Below are 16,644 nucleotides of genomic sequence, written 5' to 3'. Positions count from 1 at the left end.
CTTCTGAAGAGTCAACAATACACTAGAGAGCTACATAAAGAAGCTTTGCCCGTGGCAAAGACATAAGGCAGTCTTGCCCAGGATCTACGGAGGCAGATCACGTGGGCAGCATGTGACCACGCGCGTCCGCCCCGGAAAAGTTGGCGATAAGACCTCGGCGAGCTCACAGATCCAGTGCGCCGATCATTTTCAAAGCTCAAGCATACATGCTGGTATATTGTCCACAGTGAATGCCATATGTTGCCGGCAGAAGTTACGCGGTCATTGAGCCAGCAATGGCCCTGTCGAGAGCTGCAAAGCAGGCAACTTGCCAACCTGCTCGGGGTACGCGATCTCCCTAACGTCTCGTCTCGTCCCAAAACCAACCGGATGTATAGCTAACACCTCATGTGTGATCGGTTAGGATGAATCCCCAAGCCCATCTACGGTAGTCGTCCACGGTATATCCGCAACATGCAAATCGACTATCGTCCGCGCCGTTCTCTCCGCCCTCGACGTGCCGCACGGCATTGTGCGCAGCTCGGAATGTATCACGGGACGGCATCTTTTAACGAAGATATTGTGGTCTGCGCTGGAAGCCTTGGATTTGAAGAGCGAGTGGGAGACATTTGGGAAGGGCAGGTGTGAGCATGTTAGTACGTTGGCTGTGCTTTTGGGCCAGTGTCTTGCCTCGAGGCCCGGGAGGAAGTTCGTGCTCGTGTTGGATGGCATTGATAAGCAGCGGGAGGCGCCGTATACTTTGCTGCCTGCTTTGGCGAGGTTGGGGGAGATGGTGAGTTCATTACTGTTCATGATTTTGGGCTGTAAAATGGCACGATGAGTTGTGCCGCAGCCGAGTTTGGATGGTTATAGCTGACGTACTGGCATCCAAGATCCCCTCGCTATCCGTCGTCTTCATTCTCAGCACCACGCCGCGCCCGCTATTCCTTCACTCCGCCGGTGTTCCGCATATAAACTTTCCTCTGTACACGCGAGTGGAGGCGGCGAAGATTATTCTACACCTGGGCGCTCCGGCCACAGGACTCGCGGAGGACGTCACATCCAGGCTCTACCCGCATTTCGTGTACGCCATCTACGACTCGCTGGTCGGGCCCACGGTGGCATCCATCCCTAATTTCCGCTCCATCTGTGAGCGACTCTGGCCACAGTTCGTGTCTCCTATCACCGACGGCCAGACGCCCCCGGGCGACATCGGCGAGTGGGACTTTGCGCGACTGCTGGTCAAGAACCGGTCCATGTTCCGCCATCAGGGCGAGTCAGCGCTCGTCCACCACATAGTCACAGACGAGTCTTCCCTCCCCGGAAACGGCACCACAAAGCTACCTCCAGCAGCCGTTCTAGCTCCATCCCCTCTTCCGACCCTCCCCTACTTCCCGACCCTAATCCTCACATCAGCCTACCTCGCCTCCCACATCCCCCAACGCCTCGACACAATCTTCTTCTCCAAATTCTCCTCCTCCTCCCTCTCAGCCCGAAACAAGCGCGCCCACCACCGCCGCCGCCTCAAAGTCCTCTCCCAAGCCCAAGCCGAAGACGCCCGCAACGGAGCAACGGCTTCCTCCTCAACACCCAAAAAAGGCAAACGCACCAAAACCCGCATCACAAAAAACACCCTCAACAACGCCTTCGCAACCTCGTCCGCCACAACCTCCGCCGCCGCAGCAGGCATCACAGGCCCATCCACGATCCTCACAGCAAGACCCTTCCCCCTCGAACGCCTCGTCGCAATCTACCACGCCGTGGACCCCAACCCCCCCTCCAACCCCGTCCGCCTCGCCGCCATGTCGGACGCAATCTACGCCGAGCTGGCTACGCTGCGCCGCCTGCGACTCGTTGTCCCTGCCGCGGGGCGCGACAGTGGCGGCCGTATGGGACTGGGTTCTGGCGGGCTGAGTAGTGGGAATACGTCTGCTGATGCGGGCGAGAAGTGGTGCGTGAATGTTTCTGGGGATTGGATTGGGGAGATGGCGAAGACTGTGGGGGTTGAGGTCGGGGAGTGGTTGGCGGGGGGGTTGGATTAGTCTTTTCTTCTTTTCTTCTTTGCTTTTTGCTTTTTGTACTCTTCTTGCATGGGATATCATGGATGGTGTTTTATTTTGCTTCTTCTTCTTCTTCTTGTTGTTGTTCTTTTGTTCGATATAGCCTCAGTATATGGGGGATATAGAACGACTTATAATAACCAACAAACAACAAATACACCAATAAGAAATTTTTAGATTCAACCTCCTCTCCCAGGATATAGAGTAATAGATTTCCCATGCCTATCTACCTATTTACATTTCAGATACGAATTCCAATCACCAATTCCACTCATCAACAGTAGCCTGCGAACACACCAGTAAACTCGGCGTCTGCGGACCCTTCAGACACCCATCGCCGGGCTCAAAGCAGATAGACGAGATGGGTTGCGAGTATTGGTATTTGGAGATGGGAGAGGCGATCTGCTCGCCTGTCGTTAGGGAGAAGAGTTGGATGCGGTTGTCGTCGGATGCTGGGTTGTTTGGTTTTTGTTAGGAGTTGTTGATGAGAGATGGGATTGAGGTGGAAAGGGTATTTGTGACTTACCGCTGGCGAGGAGGCTAAGATCGGGACAGATGTCGAAGTCGGGGGTGCTGGTGGGGGAGTAGTCTGGGAAAGAGAGGTAGGGTTTTGTGGAGGTGTGTTGTTTGCTGTTTGGTTTGGGGTTGCGTTGGAGGCCGTTGGGTGGGTAGCGGATGTCGTACATTTTGAGCTGGGTTGGTTAGCTGCTTGCTTATGGTCGGTGTCGGGAGGCGTGTTTTTCAGTGGTGGTTTGTTAGAGGGAGGTGGAAAAGGACTTACCGAGTTCAAGCCTGCTACGACAATTCGATACGGGTCGACTTTCCGAATCTTTGAGACGGCGTGCGTATGCTGTAGTCGGGTTGCTGTGCCTCCGCTGCGGAGGTCGTGCAGAAAGACTGTGGAGTCTAGGAGACCTCCTGCGATCACGTCCGAGGAGAGCCATTCGACGCTGGTGACAAGGGCGTGGGAGGAGTCCATCTTGCGGTGGGTGATTGGTTTTCCTGTCACTACGTCGTTGGCGAAGGGTTTCTTGGAAAGTGACCAGTAACTTGCGAATCCTTCGATCGTGTGTAGGCCTTGCGATGTGCCGACTGCGAATCGGGGAGTGGTTCCCTCTGGGCAGGCGGCTGAACACCAGAGAGATGGGGTGAGGGCGATGCGAGTTGAGTAGAATGCTGGTTATGGGTTGTTAGTGAGATTTGGTGGTTGATGTTAGGGGGTTAGCATACAAGAAGAAGGCCAGCGATAATCCCCGGCGTCGTCGGGGTCGGGAAGCATTCGTGGTGCTAGGAACGAGTCGCCCCGCGGGCCACTGTCCATTGTGGCTCTTGGAGTGTCTCAATAAGAGGTTTAGGAGCTGAGGATGACAATACAAACTCACAGCAGATAGCCGGTATGGCTTAATGATATCGATGAGATCTAATCCCAGTCAATTCTGCTGTTCCACATTCAACAATGCGGGGTAAAGATAGGACGCACCCTGTATGGCTCTTTGAAGAGGACCCGTTCCATGGTCCGGTTGTAGGTCCATTTGCCTTGGTCACAGTCTGGAAAGCATACCCTTGGACGGTCAGTATGCTCTGTGGTCCAATTTCGAAAGGTTTGGCTCACGAGACTGAAGATTCACCACCACGGTGGCCACCTTGATCGGATCAGCAACCAACAGAGAATGACACCGGGGATGAAAGCCATCTCACTCACTAGCAATCAGGACCCCGGAGCGTCTGTTTCGCAGCAGATGTTTGATGGAGTACTCATCATCTGGCCACGGCTCAAACTGGTGCACTCGATTCCGACGGAACTGGCTGGCGTAGATCAAGCCCCGCTGCTCCAGTCGGAAGCCATTGGACGAGGGCTGATAGCCCAGTTCGCGTATGGCTCCGATGAACGGATGTTCCAAAAAGGCGGCTTTTTTGATCTTCTCTTTGGCAGTCCTCTGGGTAATGAGGATTTTTCTCTGGCGTTTCTGCGCAATGTCAGTAGGGTTGCAGACAAGACGGGTCTCGTGTTAGAGATGCAGGTTACAACCTCGTGTTCTTTACGTTTCCGTTTGACGGCATCTTTGGAGTAATTAGATCCTGGGGCGGATTTATGGCTCGCCTCAATCTTGAAATACTTTTTCTTTTCGGGATCTAGACACTATTAATGGGTCAAGCCACGGCTTAGGTTGCATTCGCACACCTACCATAGTAGAATCCAGGAATTTCTCTATTCATGGTCGCTTGGCAGCCGTCAGAGTGGCCGAGACTAGGGTAAGCTGGATATAGCTTTGTTGAATATAAACCGAAGTAGATTCATCAGGTGTCTGGGGCTTGACAAATGCCTAAGATATGCGTGCTGCGCAATATGTATAGTAGTAGTACGCTGTAATCGCAATCGTGAACGGGCGATGCGATCATGCAGCAACCCAGCGAGTCTATAGGTGATCACAATGACAGTTCTATACTTTTCATGGGTTATTCAGTTCAAAATGGTGTGAATCAGAGGCACATGGTGAGATCTGACCCGTCGTCCATGTCAAACAAAGACCGGAGGTGGATGGATGGATTGGCGACGATGCTTGGCGCGTGGGCGAGATTTGCCGATGACGTCTCTGCTTAGCTCAGCATATCTTGGTGGATATCTACATCTACGGTCCCTCCTACTTAGAAGTACTGTAAGTTTCCTGTCTTGATTCTCCTCTCATCTGTCAATTAGATATTTGTCAGTAGTACATGCGTCTATACTGCGAGAGGTTTTCAGTTTTACATAAGATCCCAATTCGTCCATCTTACTGTCATGGGTAATACAAAGACAGCATGTCATTACTATATATTACCAGTAGCATCATTGTCTGATATCCCATCTTCACCAAAACAGCAGGTACGAACCCTCTTCCTTCTTTATTTAGGAATTGTGCTTCAGTCTCCTTTCTGCACTTTCCTGTCTAACCGACAACAGCGGCTATTAAATCCGGTCACAATGCTGCCATGGCTTTATCGCTCAGTCAATAGAAGATCTCGTCCACTGGGTATATACTATCAAATAGATCTACACGCAAGTATAAATCCACTTGACACCAATTTGTGATACCTCCGGTAATCGTCATGCCGATCAGATCTTTTCCCACCCTGAACAGGGTCTTGTCCGCCTCTGGAACCAAACAAGACGACGACAAGCCGAAGGAGACCACCGCAAACAGAAAGTCGTATCCGTCGAGCTCGGTGTACGAATTCAAAGAAGAGGATGGCGAGTCTCTAGATGAGAAAGACGTGGATATTGATGCCCTCATCGAGGACCTCAAGTCTCTTGATGGTCAGAGTGATGTCGATGACGATAGGCTAAGCCAACCGGGGGGCCTTCTTCAAGTACCAGAGGAGATTATCCAGACAAACCCAAACACCGGGCTCACGGAGGAGGAGGTCCTTCTTCGACGGAAGAAGTATGGTTGCAACCGACTGAAAGAGGAAAAGACAAACCTTTTCCTCAAATTTCTGTCTTACTTCGTTGGACCAATCCAATTCGTGATGGAGGTGGGTTCTCACTCTCCGAGAACACTGTTGCACCTGGACTAATAAATTGACTCTTGCAAACAGGCAGCTGCAATCCTGGCGGCTGGTCTTCGCGATTGGGTAGATTTCGGTGTGATATGCGCTCTTCTGGCCCTCAATGCAGTTGTTGGATTTGTCCAAGAGTATCAGGCCGAGTCCATCGTGGTCGAACTGAAGAAAACCCTGGCACTGACGGCCATGGTCGTACGGGATGGCAATATAATCGAGGTGGATACAGCAGACGTGGTTCCGGGTGACATCTTGAAAGTAGAAGAGGTACTTTAGATGTGCAATCTCCAATCATGTCCAACAGCTGACCAAACCGACCAGGGAACGATCATTCCCGCGGACGGTCGACTGCTCACTACGGTTACTCTGCAAGTAGATCAGTCTTCCATCACGGGCGAGTCCTTTGCTGTTGACAAGACCAAAGGAGATACGTGCTATGCCTCCTCAGCTGTAAAGCGAGGCCACGCGCGCATTGTCGTCACGGCCACGGGAGACAAGACGTTCGTCGGACGCGCTGCTGCATTGGTGAATGCCGCTGCCTCGGGTGCAGGCCACTTTACTGAGGTTCTCAATCAAATTGGGATTGTGCTGCTGGTACTTGTGGTTCTGACACTCCTCGTTGTCTGGGTATCGTCATATTACCGATCAAACGACATCATAACCATTCTTGAGTTTACCTTGGCCATCACCATGATCGGTGTGCCGGTCGGTCTTCCTGCCGTGGTCACCACCACAATGGCAGTTGGTGCCGCATATTTGGCGAAGAAGCAAGCGATTGTTCAGAGATTGTCAGCCATCGAGTCCCTCGCTGGCGTGGAGATTCTTTGCTCCGACAAAACCGGTACCCTAACGAAGAATAAGCTAAAGCTTCATGAACCGTTCACTGTTCCTGGTGTGGATCCCGAGGATCTTATGCTAACCGCCTGCTTGGCTGCTTCTCGGAAGACCAACGGCATAGACGCTATCGACAAAGCCTTTCTCAGGGCCTTGCCTAACTATCCTAGAGCCAAATCTCTGCTTTCGCGGTATAAGTTGCTTGAATTCCAACCCTTCGACCCTGTCTCGAAAAAAGTTACCGCTATAGTGCAGTCCCCTCAGGGCGAAAAGATCACCTGCGTCAAAGGTGCTCCACATATCATTCTCGGGGAACTTGAAAACAAGACCTATATTACAGAAGCTGTGAAGGTCGCCTATAGGACGCAGGTGGCCGAGTTCGCTTCTCGGGGCTTTCGTTCGCTTGGGGTGGCTCGCCAACATGGCAGTGGGCGATGGGAACTCCTCGGGATCATGCCTTGTTTTGACCCTCCGCGACATGACACAGCCAAGACCATCAACGAGGCCAAGTCTCTTGGACTATCGATCAAAATGCTAACTGGAGATGCCATCGGCATTGCTCGAGAGACGTCGCGCCATCTCGGAATGGGCACCAACGTTTACAACGCCGACCGTCTTGGTCTTGGGGAGGAGGCATCGATGCCAGGGTCTGAGATTTACGACTTTGTCGAGGCTGCCGATGGATTTGCGGAAGTATTCCCTCAACATAAGTATAACGTCGTGGATATCCTGCAGCAGCGCGGATACCTGGTAGCGATGACTGGAGACGGCGTCAATGACGCACCGTCCCTCAAGAAAGCCGACACTGGGATCGCAGTCGAGGGTTCTTCGGACGCGGCACGCACGGCGGCTGATATTGTCTTTCTGGCTCCTGGACTGTCTGCTATCATTGACGCTCTGAAGACTTCGCGCCAGATATTCCATCGGATGTACGCCTATGTCGTGTACCGGATTGCTCTGTCGCTCCATTTGGAAATCTTCTTGGGGCTTTGGATCGCGATCATGAATGAGAGCCTGAACCTGCAGTTGGTCGTCTTCATTGCTATATTTGCGGACATTGCAACGCTCGCTATTGCCTACGACAAGGCCCCGTATTCGAAAAGTCCCGTGAAATGGAACCTTCCCAAACTCTGGGGCATGTCTGTCATTCTCGGGATTGTGCTCGCCATCGGGACCTGGGTGACGCTGACGACTATGCTCAACAATGGTGAGGAAGGGGGAGTAGTAGAGAATTTTGGGGAGCGCGATGAGGTTCTGTTTCTCGAGATCTCCCTGACTGAGAACTGGTTGATCTTTATCACGCGTGCGAATGGTCCGTTTTGGTCGTCGGTCCCATCGTGGCAGTTGACTGCAGCGATCTTGGTGGTAGACCTCATCGCGACATTTTTCTGCCTCTTCGGATGGTTCGTCGGCGGACGGACTTCAATCGTGGCCGTGGTCCGCATCTGGGTCCTATCGTTTGGGGTCTTTTCGATCATGGGGGGGCTTTACTACCTCCTGCAGCGTTCCAAGGCATTTGACAATTTGATGCACGGGAAGAGCCCTAAAAGCAAGGTCACGGTACAGCGCTCGGTGGAAGACTTCCGTAAGTGCTCATTTCTTTTCGCGAGCGATGGTTAATTACTGACTGGGGTAGATGTCAAATTGGAGCAAGAGTCGAGAATGCATGTGAGGAGTTCACTGGGCGGGACGGTCGCGAAAGGGCCGGTCAAATGAGGGTTTCATTGCTTCTACTGGCTCTGAGGTGGCGAAGGGGGCACGAGGGAATTTGCTGATGCTGGATTTATCTTACAAACCGGGAACAGGTAGTATACCGTACTGTATGGATTAGACACTGTTTTATGGCGGATTATCAGGAAGGCTACACAAAAACTTGTAGGAGAAACAAGCTATTAAGTAATGAGATACATTATGGAAACCACTAGCTAAGCTGTTCTGCAAATCAATAATAGAGTTGATAGATAGGTAGGTATGTAGATATACATGGTGGTGGCAGTAGCAGTAGTAGTAGCAGCAGTAGCGGTATGTATGCGTGCATGTATATATGTGGTAGACAGAAGAAATAATGGAAAGGGAAAGAAAAAGAAAAGAAAGCGAGAAAGAAAGGAAAGAGATAGAAGTAAAGGGGAAAAAAAGGAAAAGAAAAAAGAAAGGAGGGAAGAAGAAAAACGTATGCAGACGAGGTGATCCATAATCCATCAATATCGATATCAATATCAATAATCCATCGATAATCAACCAGATAGAGACAGACAGACAGACAGACATACGACATCGGATACAGGACAGCAGACACAGCAGACACAGTAGACACGGCAAGAACAGCAAAAACAACAGAAAAGGGGGGAGGGGGGGAAGAAAGAAAAACGTTCAAGCAAAAATGTGGCTAAACTTGTCTGGAAAAACTATGTGCAAGATATAATAGATACTAAGGTAGTAGTAATAGTTAAGTAATTAGGGACAGGACAGGGCAGGATAGGACTTATTTGTGCGCATGTAAGAATTAAGATAGCGAGAGAGATGGTTATAGAGAGAGAGGACGTCAAGGGGGTGTAGGGGGTTGCTTTGATTGATGTAGTTGGTTTTGGTTTTGGTTTTGGTTTGAAAGGTTAGACTTTCGAGGTGAGGTAGTCGGCGGCCTGGTTTGGTTGTTAGTTATACTACTACTACTTCATTTGATTTTCTTGGTATTGTCCCAATGTTTCGTGGGAGGGGAGGAAGAGGACAAACCTTATCAATGTTGTAGTCGAATTTCTCCAACGCAGCAAGGGAATCGTCCCGAGGGAAGCCCATTCCTGTCAACTTCTGCAGGATCAGGTCGTCCTCCGTGTTGCTCTGCGCCCATCCCGGCTCCTTGGACCTGTCTACGGCCGAAGATCCATTCGGCGCGACGTTGTCCAGCGGGGCAAAGAGCGCTTCCCAGTCGTGGTTCTGCGTCTGGCTCCCGCCGGGCGGGGGAGCCGGGGTGGTCGCGGACGGACTGGTGCTGCTCGCGTTCTTGTCGAAGGTGAAGGAATCCGGGGCTGCGGCGTTGCCGCCCTGTGCGCCTGCGGCTGCGGCTGCCTGCTGCTGGGCCGGGTTGTCGAACGAAAAGTCAAAGTCCTCGTTGTTCTTCTGGTCGGGGGTGTCGGTGTCGGTGTCATCGTCGTCGTCTTCCTTGGCTGGCGCCAGGTTCAGACCGGCGAAGGCCGCCTCGAAATCAGGACCCCCGGCTTTGCCGGTGCTGGGCTCGGCGGCGGGGGCCTCCTTGGGCGCTTCGCCGCCGACCACGGGCTCTCCCGTCGCGTGGTCAACCGAATGAGGAGCGTCGGGAGGAGCGGTGGGATCACCGCGGCCGGGCAGCAGGCCGTTGAATGCCGCGGGAGCCTGCCCCGGTTCCGGTGTTCCAACGCTCTGCGTGTAGTTCGGGGGGCTCTGTTGGGCCCCGGGCGACGGGGGAAATTGGGGGGACGTGGGCATGGATCCCGGGGTGGGGAATGCCGCCAGCTGCGAGGGCTCGATGGAGTCAGCGGGCTTCGACGTCGGCGCCGGTCCCGACGGCTGTTGGGCCGGGGTGAAGTTGTCATCGAAACCCCTCGGGGCCTCGCTGTCGGTGGTCTCCTCGTCGTCGTCAAGCTCCCGGATGGGCGGGAACTCGAACGGAGCGGCCGCCTGGGCGCCATTGGGCTGGCTCCCCTGCTTCATGGACGCAAAGGCTTCGTCGAAATCGTTCTCCTTCTGCGACTGGGTGCGCTGGTGCGCAGGGCCGCCAAAGAGCTCGTCGAAGGTCGGGTCCTTCTTCTCCGGCTGCTTGCCTTCGGCCGTCGTCGGGGACACCGCGCGCGCAGCGGCATCCTGGGGAAGACCGGGGACTTCAGGGAAGCGCTCCTTGGGGTCTTCCGCCTCATCGAACGGGGAGGCGGCTGAGGTCGGTCCGGCAGCCTCGCTCGGTGCCCCCTGGCTGGCGGTATCCGGGCCGCCCGACCGACTGGCCGGCGGGGAGGCCATCGTGGAGGAGGTCGGCGTGTGGATCTCGGTGATCGGCAGGACGCCCGGGGTCAGCTGCCGAGACTCTGGAGGCGGCGGCGGGGACATGGAAGGGGTCGGGACCCGCGACGTGCTTGGGGACTGGGCGCCGAAGGACGTCGGTGGGGGCGGCGCGCCGGCCGACGGCGCGCCGAAGGACGGTCCAAACAGGCTGTCGAATGCGCGTTGCTGGTCATTCGAGACCTGCGGCGACGGCTGATTGCCGTCACTGGAACCCGTGACGGTACGTCGGAAGAAGGGGTTCGTGTTCTGGCTGGTGGTCGATTCCGCGGGGCTCGTGACGGGCGGCGGGCTGGCCGTGGGAGCTGCGGGCGTGGCAGCCCGGTCTTCCTCCGGCACCGGCTCCGAAGCCGATTCCGGGGAAGCGTCCGCGATCTCCTCCTGCAGCTTGTCGCGCTCGCCTTCGACTGTCGCGAGCTGCTTCTTGTTGATGGCGACCAGCCCCTTCTGGCGCCGGGCCTCGGAGCGCGCCTTGTCGAGCGCGGGCTTCAGCTGGGCCACCACGGCATTGGCCTGGCGGATCCGCTCCTTCAGGCTGGCGTTCTCCTGGGTGTCGGCGGAGAGGGCCGCGGAGATCTGGTCGTACTGGTTCTGCAGGTCCTGCCGACTCCCGTCCAGGAGGGCAAACTCCTGCTCCAATTTCTTGGTCTCGGTGCGGGAGGCAGTGAGCCGCTCCTCCAGCGCCTTGTACTGCTTGACTTCCTGCTCGTACATGGCCCGAGCCTGCGCGAGGCGGGTCTCGAAGTCCCGCTTCTGCTGCGAGCTCTGCGTCAGATCCTGTTCGGCGGCGGTCCGCTTCGTCTGCACGTTTTGCATCTCGTTCGCCAGCGACCCAATCTGGTTGGAGAGATTGGCCAGCTCCGTGGTCTCACTCGTCAATTTCTTGGACTCCTCGGGGTCATTGTCGCCCAGCAGATCATCGGCCGGCGGGGGCGGGGACCGGACCGCGGGCGGAGCACCACCCGTCACCTGGGGCTGGAGGCTCTGACCGAAGGAGGAGCTCGGAATGAACGGCTTGAAGGAGGTGGCGGCGGGGGACGGACCCGGCGGGGACGCGCGCGATGGCGACGCCGGCGTCTGGAAGACGGAGTTTGAGCCCCCCGTCGACTGCGCGACCTGGGAGGGGGCGGCCGGCACAGCGGGCGCCGGGGCCGAGTCCAGGCCGAACAGGTCATCAGCCGCCGTCCGTGGGGGGGGCGGCGGGGCGGGAACGGAGGCGGGAGCCGGCGGTTGCGCGGGGCCCACCGCCGGCGCGACAAACCCGGAGCCCCGGCGACGCATACTGGGGGGGATCAGGGCGGGGGGCAAGACCTGGGGGATCGGCTCCTTGCCACTACGCTGCAGACGGACCAGGTACATGGCGACGGCAAACTCGTCCTTGGTCAGCTGTCCGTCAGCATCGATGTCCGCAAGATCCCAGATCTGGGCGAGCGTCTCCTCGGGCAGCTGTGCGTTCATGAAGAAGCCCACGGCCTGGTCGCCGCTGATGGAGCCCAGCTTGGCGGTGTCGATCGTCGCGAAGATGCTGTCGAACTGGTTCTTCTCCGCGGGCGTGATGAGCCACTCCCCGCCGGTCGACTGCGCCGAGAGCGGGGAACCAAACTGCTGTCGGTTGATGGGGCTCTGGGTGCGCTGGGGGCCGGTGAATTGCTTAGGGATGGCGGGGACCGGGGGCACATCCAGGCCGGGTCGCGAGCCCACCGACCCACGAGCGGATCCTCGGCGCGCGGCAGCTTCGTAGAGACCGGGGGGCAGAACTTGCGGGATGCCTCTCATAGCGCCCGATTTGTACGAGGTCAAGAAATGCATGGCGATGATAAATTCGGTCGCATCCAAAGCACCGCGCTGCTTGGTGTCGGCCAAGTTCCATATGCGACCCAGGATATCATTCGGCAGCCGGGCACGTTCAAAGATCTGTTTCGCAATTTCACCTAACACCGGATCGACCGGATCAGTACCATGCACACTGTCCCGTCCCGCTCCGGGGGTGGGGGGCTTACCTGAGAGGACCCCAGTCCCGGCGACGTCCGACTTGTCAAACAGAGACACGAATTTATTGACATCGTCGGGGTTCAGGGGAGGGACTCGAATCGGGGCGCCGGCGGCAGGCGGCGGACTGGTGGTGCCGGCCTCACGGGGTGCGGGCGGTACATCAATCACCACGCCGTCGAACCTGGGCAACGGGCCGGCTGGGATAGGAGGACCGGTCAGCGTTTATTATTCTTAAAAAAGAAAGGGGAGGTGGAGAGGCCATCGCCCCCTGATGAGCACTCACGTTGTAGCGCCAGTTCTTCCGTCGGTGCCTGGCCCGCTTGGGCGTGCCCAATCAAGCGCAAGACAATTCCAAACCCAGAGGGAGTCAACAGACCCCGGTTCTCCTTATCTGCAATCTGCCATATCTGTACACCGTCGAACGCAGCACGTTAGCCTCCGCTCCCCCAAGACCGTCGTCGGACACAGACCCTCCCATCTGCGGGGGGAGATGGGGGTGTCCATCGCTGTGAATTCTGATCGGATGAACCTACCAAGCCGAGAGTCTCCGGAGCCAGTTTGGTCTTCTCGAAGAAGGGAACGGCGACCTCGCCGGTGATGACGCCGAGGTTGGTGGTGTCGGCGGCCTGGAAGAGCTGGTAAAAGGCCCGTTTCTCCTCGGGGGTCAAATTGAGGTTTTGTTGACGCGCTGTAATGGCGAGAGGGTATTCGTTAGATCCGTCTGCATCCGATTGGGGATATTCCAGCTGTTCTCCTGCTGTGGTGGCAGGGGAGTCGCGGATGTCGTCCCTGAACCGCTGACCACGGGGGGGACGGAGTCCACTCACCAGTATCAGCCATAATTATCACCTAGGGGGGGAACAGCGCCTCCCCTCCTGTCTGACGCTCGTGATTTTGAAATTGTGGATTGGGTTGGAGTAGGTAGGTGTTGGGACGGTGGACGTTGGAGGACTACCGGGACGATAGCACGGGCATAGATGGGACTTGGCGAGGGGGGGAGGGGGTAGATGGGGCGGGAAGAGAAAGCGATGAGGGAAATTGGGCGATACGGATGAGGGATGGAGTAATTGATGAGAGGAGAATATAGGAAGGTAGTCAACCCTACGAGGTGAAGTGGTGAAGAGAGGAAGTTGAGAGAGAGAGCAATCCAAGAGAGGGACAGGGAGAGGAGAGGAGAGAGAGAGCAGGGAGAGAGAGAGGTGGAAGCTCCTCTGGGGATAAGTGGGTGCCTTAGGTAAGAGACTTGGCCCGGGCGGTCAGTCCCGTGCTTGACCTCCCTATTGCTCTCTGTTTCTTCAGTATGAGGATCACCACTCTGGCCCTCCGAAGAGCGCCATGATCCATGAACCAGGGTCTCTACAGATACTAATTCTTGGTCATGAAATACCGGAAATCTAAAATAATGGGATTTCCCCACGGTGTATTCATGTTCATCCCGTCTCTCCCTCAATGAATCCACTAATCACAGAACGCAAAAACATCGATTACAGAAATAATAAATAACGGAAAAAGAAGAAAAAATGATCAACGAGCGGTAAATTCATCGCGGATTCCAGGGATATTAAAAATATATCAGACAAAGAAATCAGAGTCTTGCTAAGCCAATTTTCTCTCTTCCTATTTGCAAGGGACGCGACGCCCACGATCGATCCCTCGGACCCATTCCGTCTAGGTGGCCCAGTCAGGAGATCGACCCGTCGACGCGGACGCTTAGTACTCGGGCTCCATCTCCTCCTCCAGCGAGTCGCTGGCCACCTCCTCGTAGTCACGCTCCAGGGCCGCGAGATCCTCACGAGCCTCGGAGAACTCACCTTCCTCCATACCCTCACCGACGTACCAGTGGACGAAGGCACGCTTGGAGTACATGAGGTCGAACTTGTGGTCGAGGGCGGACCAGGCCTCGGAGATGGCGGTGGTGTTGGACAGCATGCACCTGTGAAAATTAGTACTTCGTCCACGGGGAGCTTCAAGCAGCGGAACAGTAAAGAAAAGAGAACATACACGGCGCGGTCGAGCTTGGCAAGATCGCCGTTGGGCACGGACTGCGGGGGCTGGTAGCAGATACCGATCTTGAAGCCAGTGGGGCACCAGTCGACAAACTGGATGGTGCGCTTGGTCTTGAGGGTGGCAACGGCGCCGTGGGTGTCCTTGGGGACGACGTCGCCGCGGTAGAGCAGACAGGTGGCCATGTACTTGCCGTTGCGGGGGTCGCACTTGACCATCTGGTTGTTGGGCTCGAAGCAGGCGGTGGTGATCTCGCTGACGGAGTTGGCCTCGTGGGAGGCCTTGTCGGCGGAGATGACGGGGGCGTAGGCCACGAGGGGGAAGTGGATGCGGGGGTAGGGGACCAGGTTGGTCTGGAACTCGTTGAGGTCGACGTTGAGGGAGCCGTCGAAACGCAGGGAGGCGGTAATGGACGAGACGACCTGGGCAATGAGGCGGTTCAGGTTCTCGTAGCTGGGGCGCTCGATGCCGAGGTTGCGGCGGCAGATGTCGTAGATGGCCTCGTTGTCGACCATGAAGGAGCAGTCGGAGTGCTCCAGGGTGGTGTGGGTGGTGAGGATGGAGTTGTAGGGCTCGACGACGGAGGTGGCGTTCTGGGGGGCCGGGTAGACGCAGAACTCGAGCTTGGACTTCTTGCCGTAGTCGACGGAGAGACGCTCCATGAGGAGGGCGCCGAAGCCGGAGCCGGTACCACCACCGAAGGAGTGGAAGACGAGGAAGCCCTGGAGACCGGCGCAGTTGTCGGCGACACGGCGGACCTTGTCGAGGACCTGCTCGATCATCTCCTTGCCCACGGTGTAGTGACCACGGGCGTAGTTGTTGGAGGCATCCTCCTTGCCGGTGATCATGTTCTCGGGGTGGAAAAGGGAGCGGTAGGTGCCGGTGCGGACCTCATCGACCACGTTGGGCTCGAGATCGGCGTAGATGGTGCGAGGGACATATTTGCCCTGACCTGGAAGGTGTCAATTGGGTTGTTGTTGCTGTTGTTGTTGTGGTTGAAGCCATGTGTGCCATGTGCCATGTGGTATCCATGTGGTGTCCATTGGTACGTACCAGTCTCGGAGAAGAAAGTGCTGAAGCCATGGTCGGGATCACCCTTCTTGCGTTCCTCGGTCAAGTATCCATCGGGCTAGAATCTGTCAGTCGAATTCCATCATGTGCATTCCGTCGATTGACACATTCTTGGGCCAAGGCCGAGTATTGGGCACTCGACTAGAGGCGGTCAAGCCACGAAGCCACGTACCTGGATACCGTGCTCGAGACAGTAGAGCTACCAAAGTCAGTTCTTATCCTTGAAGACTTCTCCAAAACTCCCATGGTATTTAATTGATCATACCTCCCAGCAGGAATTGGCGATCTGGCAACCAGCCTGGCCGACTGAGGGGAAGAAAAACAATTAGTTACGGAACGGAGAGACAAACGAGACGGGAACGTCCTCGAAACAAAACAAATCAAAGAAAGAAAGAGGGGAGACGCGTCAACATACCGTTCAAACTAATAACCTCTCTCATGTTGTCGATATGGAATTGGGGGAGATTATGGTGGAGAGAAATGGAGGGGAGAGAGAGGAAGGAAGAGAGGGAGAGAGAGGGAGATGAAGAGAAGAGGTAATAACAAACGGTGAGGAAAGTGGGAGGGGAAGGGGAAAAAATAAAATACCCTGAAATGGATCTGTACGGAAGTTTCAGGGGTAAGTCAGATACCTAAACGGGAAGAACAACACCCGCCAGAGGAACGGGTGGGAATGGGGCTAAATTACGGGGGAGAAGGGGGGGGGACGAACCAGAGATACCTTAGTATTGGAATGATTGAGAGAGGTAAGAGAAGAGAAAAGAAAAGAAAAAGAAGAAGAGAAGAGGAAGAGAGGAAGAAAAGAGGGAAGGAAGTGGATGGGAATGAAATGGGGTCCCAGAGACCAAAACAGACCAAAACAGACCAAAACAGACACAGAACAGGACTACGCATGACAGCGCACGCCTAAGGCCGCACTACTGGGCGAACCGCTCTCTAGTCGGGCTGATCACGTTCCAGTTGGGTCGCGTTGTGATTGGGGGTTTCTGATTGGCCAAGACGGCTGTTTATCCATGGTGCGGTGTGCAGCTGAGTCATCCTCTGTTTTCCATCCTTGGCGTCACGTGTATGACGCACTCTTCCTCAGGCAGCTATCCTAGCTACGATCTAGACCAAGATCTATAAACACTTCCCTTTA

General features: G+C 55.5%; 5 protein-coding genes across 5 annotated transcripts; 2 read left to right on the top strand and 3 right to left on the bottom strand.

Moving 5' to 3' along the window:
• Window positions 1-237: 237 nt before the first annotated feature.
• Window positions 238-2,021, top strand: BDW47DRAFT_122561 (origin of replication complex subunit 5 family protein; the record flags this gene model as incomplete). Its single annotated transcript, XM_024815860.1, has 3 exons — window positions 238-324; window positions 404-772; window positions 873-2,021. The coding sequence occupies 3 exons, from the start codon at window positions 238-240 to the stop codon at window positions 2,019-2,021; spliced, it is 1,605 nt and encodes a 534-aa protein (XP_024675532.1).
• Window positions 2,022-2,223: 202 nt separating this feature from the next.
• Window positions 2,224-4,563, bottom strand: BDW47DRAFT_55894 (uncharacterized protein). Its single transcript, XM_024819308.1, has 10 exons — window positions 4,226-4,563; window positions 4,069-4,172; window positions 3,742-4,006; window positions 3,652-3,682; window positions 3,520-3,601; window positions 3,422-3,459; window positions 3,270-3,367; window positions 2,821-3,215; window positions 2,566-2,731; window positions 2,224-2,491 (listed from the first exon to the last, which is right to left on the bottom strand). Exons 1-10 carry the CDS (start codon window positions 4,254-4,256, stop codon window positions 2,298-2,300), a joined length of 1,404 nt encoding a protein of 467 aa, XP_024675531.1. The 5' UTR covers window positions 4,257-4,563; the 3' UTR covers window positions 2,224-2,297.
• A 186-nt stretch (window positions 4,564-4,749) lies between these two features.
• On the top strand, window positions 4,750-8,268 carry BDW47DRAFT_99216 (plasma-membrane proton-efflux P-type ATPase). The gene is made up of 5 exons (XM_024820844.1): window positions 4,750-4,902; window positions 4,981-5,552; window positions 5,616-5,846; window positions 5,901-7,998; window positions 8,050-8,268. The coding sequence occupies exons 2-5, from the start codon at window positions 5,127-5,129 to the stop codon at window positions 8,127-8,129; spliced, it is 2,835 nt and encodes a 944-aa protein (XP_024675530.1). The 5' UTR covers window positions 4,750-4,902; window positions 4,981-5,126; the 3' UTR covers window positions 8,130-8,268.
• Window positions 8,269-9,022: 754 nt separating this feature from the next.
• BDW47DRAFT_115255 (EF hand domain protein) lies at window positions 9,023-13,271 on the bottom strand (the record flags this gene model as incomplete). The annotated part of the gene is made up of 6 exons (XM_024814777.1): window positions 9,023-9,052; window positions 9,144-12,370; window positions 12,440-12,628; window positions 12,715-12,838; window positions 12,965-13,119; window positions 13,259-13,271. 6 exons carry the CDS (start codon window positions 13,269-13,271, stop codon window positions 9,023-9,025), a joined length of 3,738 nt encoding a protein of 1,245 aa, XP_024675529.1.
• A 553-nt stretch (window positions 13,272-13,824) lies between these two features.
• On the bottom strand, window positions 13,825-16,365 carry BDW47DRAFT_99208 (tubulin alpha chain). Its single transcript, XM_024820843.1, has 7 exons — window positions 16,219-16,365; window positions 15,922-16,106; window positions 15,772-15,812; window positions 15,679-15,705; window positions 15,489-15,564; window positions 14,433-15,387; window positions 13,825-14,364 (listed from the first exon to the last, which is right to left on the bottom strand). Exons 2-7 carry the CDS (start codon window positions 15,944-15,946, stop codon window positions 14,142-14,144), a joined length of 1,347 nt encoding a protein of 448 aa, XP_024675528.1. The 5' UTR covers window positions 15,947-16,106; window positions 16,219-16,365; the 3' UTR covers window positions 13,825-14,141.
• Between the last annotated feature and the right edge of the window lie 279 nt (window positions 16,366-16,644).

The sequence above is a fragment of the Aspergillus candidus genome (assembly GCF_002847045.1).
Source record: "Aspergillus candidus strain CBS 102.13 unplaced genomic scaffold BDW47scaffold_4, whole genome shotgun sequence".
NCBI lineage: Eukaryota > Fungi > Ascomycota > Eurotiomycetes > Eurotiales > Aspergillaceae > Aspergillus > Aspergillus candidus.
Note: the sequence above shows the minus strand (reverse complement) of the source record. Positions and strands in the feature narration are given on the sequence as shown.